The 3496-nt window shown below is 34.0% G+C and overlaps 1 protein-coding gene across 1 annotated transcript; it reads left to right on the top strand.

Annotated features, from left to right (window-relative positions):
- Window positions 1-1452: 1452 nt before the first annotated feature.
- LOC107193623 (ADP-ribosylation factor-like protein 1) lies at window positions 1453-3496 on the top strand. The gene is made up of 5 exons (XM_015583112.1): window positions 1453-1579; window positions 1724-1823; window positions 2216-2332; window positions 2556-2667; window positions 3089-3496. The coding sequence occupies exons 1-5, from the start codon at window positions 1576-1578 to the stop codon at window positions 3296-3298; spliced, it is 543 nt and encodes a 180-aa protein (XP_015438598.1). The 5' UTR covers window positions 1453-1575; the 3' UTR covers window positions 3299-3496.

Below are 3496 nucleotides of genomic sequence, written 5' to 3' on the forward strand. Positions count from 1 at the left end.
TGAAAATTACTTTAGATTCCTTTTCCTTATTCTGTAAATTCTTTGATTGGAATATGAATGCTACTGGAAGTATGAACATTTTCACAGGACAATGATATAAATGGAACTTTAAAACTTTTTTAAATGTTACAGTGATATTTCGTTGGCCTCCGTATTAGCGCACTGCGCCGAACGCGGATAGCATGATGTTGTAGTCGCAAGGGAAAATTTTTCTTATTATTTATAAAGTTGTATCGTTGATGAACGAAAAGTAGGAACTTTAGATGGTTGCAGAGCTTATAAAATAAAAATACGAGTTTTAGGGTAATTTGTTTACTCATTTATTTAGGGTTTCTTTGCAACAAAGTCACGAAGATCAGCTTATTTTCAGCGTTCTATATATAATTTCCCCTTAACGCGCAAAAACTTCTTATGTCACGTAAAACCACTTACAATTGATGTGGTACATTTGTGGTTCTGATATGTGCTACCGTTGAACTAAATAGATTCTTGTATATGCTAACGTGAAACCAAATAGGTTCTTGTACATGCTAGCGTGGAACCTAAACGAGTAGATTCCTACTATTATACCGGAATTGGTCGCTTGGTGCAGCACACATACTCCGGGACAACGAATTTCCGGGCGTAAGCACTCTCATTTCCTCTCCGCTTATATCTACGATTTTACGATATATTTACAATAATATTTGTGTAAATTCAATAAAAGTAGGCTCAACTATGATTTAGATGTGTAAAATAGTGTAATGTATCTATCACAAATAATTCGCACTTCTGTTTTTCGCAAATCTTCTGTATGATCTTAAGTCGATCCTTGTTTTTTCTCGAATGAACTCATGTTACATGTTACCCATGCATAGTCATATATAATAGACTGCGCGGTCTTATGGTAGGGATGAAGTCGACATAAGAGAGAAAGAATAATAACTGGAGTAGCTTTTCTCTTTTCACCAGAAATCGTTCAAAAATTCTAGTATTTATTCTAAATGACATAATGGTGTAATCTCACAAGAAAGCAGTGGTACTAATTCGATAACAGCTTGATCGTTTTGCTGTAGATAGAGCCACTGAACTTTTCGATCACATTTATTATTACGCATTACGAAGCAAATTTAAAACAACTTAAAATTGCTACAGTGATTTTTAAGGCACAATATTGATTTCGAAAGAATATTCAGACAATTTAACACCGCTGAAATGAATCTTAGAAGATTTGGAAAGTATGTGTACACTTTACATTCCATTAAATATCACAGTATAAGAAAGATCACTCACTTCGGCAGAATTTCCTGAATTATCGAAATGGGACAGCAATATTTTATACTGCGATGTGTACGAAGTCTCTTTCTGAATATAGCAATTTGTGAGTCAAGTTGATATATCGAAGGCGGAAGGAACAGCAACAAACTTCACGTGAGTTCGGCTAACGATACAAGTCAGCAAGTGATCCAAAGGGACTGTATCCGTGGACAGTTAAAGGGGGTGTGCGCCCCGGTTACTTGGATACAAGTGTGATTATTACATTTGACAATAAACATTAATTTATACTATATGAATTGGAAATAATACGGTATCGATATGGGTGAGTCACGCGATACGTTTTCTCACCAGTATTCGTTCCCGAAATCATCGAATATCTGAAGCGAATACAAATACTCGGCTGTGCTGCCGACAGCACGACTTTCCTAATATTTCTTCTACAAAACTGACGCTTTCACTATTTCAGGAGGATTACTCAGTTATTTTCGCAATTTGCTCGGGAGTCGGGAAATGCGAATTTTAATTCTAGGCCTGGACGGCGCCGGGAAAACTACAATCTTGTACAGGTTTGGTTCACATTGACAAGTTGGCCACTGTTTCGCTTGACAGTTTACATGCGTGTACACACTTTCGATTTGACATTACTAGACTATAGATGTTCATGTATAAAATCTAATGGATTAGCTAGAAACTAGAATCAAACGAAAATTAATTTATACTTTGTTGAGGGTTTTAACAGACTCCTAATAAGAATTTCACTGATACTAAATATTTTACTATACTGAGTTTTAGATGATCACACATGCTATAAATGATGAAAGTCTGCAGCATAGAGACTACACTTTAATTTGTTTCTTAAGCCTCATTAGTTGCTTATGTCTTGGAAAAGATTAATGATAGTTTTGTTGGCACTGTGTGGTTTGTGTATAATGGAGAGTCTATACTTTTTATTTATTAGATTGCAGGTGGGAGAGGTGGTTACGACCATACCTACTATAGGTTTTAATGTAGAGCAAGTTACATATAAAAATCTGAAGTTTCAAGTGTGGGATCTTGGTGGTCAAACTAGTATACGGTATGTTGTCTGTAAACTTTCTCTGAATGAATGATATTGTTGCTAATATTACAAATCTTCTGAAACATTCCATAATTTTTAGATGAAGTAACTTGATTTCTTGAAATAATTTTTTAGGCTCTCAAAAATTATCTTCTGTTTTCAAGAACTATAAATAAGAACTTGTAATATTATTAACATAATAAAATGTATTAGTATCTAACATTATTATTTAAATTTGTAGACCGTACTGGAGGTGTTACTACTCAAACACAGATGCAATAATTTATGTTGTGGATTCAGCAGACAAAGATAGGATAGGCATATCAAAAGATGAACTAATTTACATGTTAAGAGTAAGTATTTTTTCAATACTGGTATAAAATTATGATTTAACTTAACAATAATATAATAAATAACGATATATGGTCATTACGGTCTAAATATAAGACATTACTAATCTTGAAATGTAACACAGGTTTTATAATACTATGATTGCATTAGGTGTGCCAGTATGTAATCCACAAAGTTTTTCACCTACAAGGTGATATATCTTAAATCAAAATTATCTCCTCCCACCTTTTACTGAGGAAGAATATCGTGAAATATTGAAAAATTATTATGAATACAAATTAAACAGTATAGATCCTTGACTTCTAGGGAAACAAACACTGATTTCGTTAAAAAATAGCGGATTACTTAATGGTACACCTAATGGAATAGTATTGTAAGTTCAAGTTATCTATATAATATAAAAATACTCATATGATTTCATAGGAAGAAGAACTACAAGGTGCCATCTTGGTAGTCTTAGCAAACAAACAAGACATGGCAGGTTGTTTAAGTGTTGCAGAGGTGCACCAGGCACTTGGCTTGGATGCACTCAAAAACAGAACGTTCCAAATTTTTAAAACATCCGCGACGAAAGGTGAAGGGCTTGATCAAGCAATGGACTGGTTGTCGAATGCGCTGCAAAGTAGAAATTGATTAAGATTACTGAACGATTTTTTTTATCCAAGCCTTACAGAGAAGACTAGTCACACGACTGTCATTTCGAATGACCCACGTGGAGCTGGGCGCCTCATTGTGTTTATTTATTATATTTTAAATAGCCTTACAATTTCCATTACGAATCTATTCTAAGATTTATCATACTTTTCATAATGTGAAACACAGAATAAAAGC

The sequence above is a fragment of the Dufourea novaeangliae genome, unplaced genomic scaffold, assembly GCF_001272555.1.
Source record: "Dufourea novaeangliae isolate 0120121106 unplaced genomic scaffold, ASM127255v1 scaffold1, whole genome shotgun sequence".
NCBI lineage: Eukaryota > Metazoa > Arthropoda > Insecta > Hymenoptera > Halictidae > Dufourea > Dufourea novaeangliae.

What these genes read in the sequence shown, in the direction of transcription:
- LOC107193623 (XM_015583112.1), top strand. An exon ending in GGTGGTCAAACTAGTATACG is followed by an intron (nt 2,333 to 2,555) that starts GTATGTTGTCTG and finishes TTAAATTTGTAG; the next exon opens with ACCGTACTGGAGGTGTTACT. An exon ending in AACTAATTTACATGTTAAGA is followed by an intron (nt 2,668 to 3,088) that starts GTAAGTATTTTT and finishes ATGATTTCATAG; the next exon opens with GAAGAAGAACTACAAGGTGC.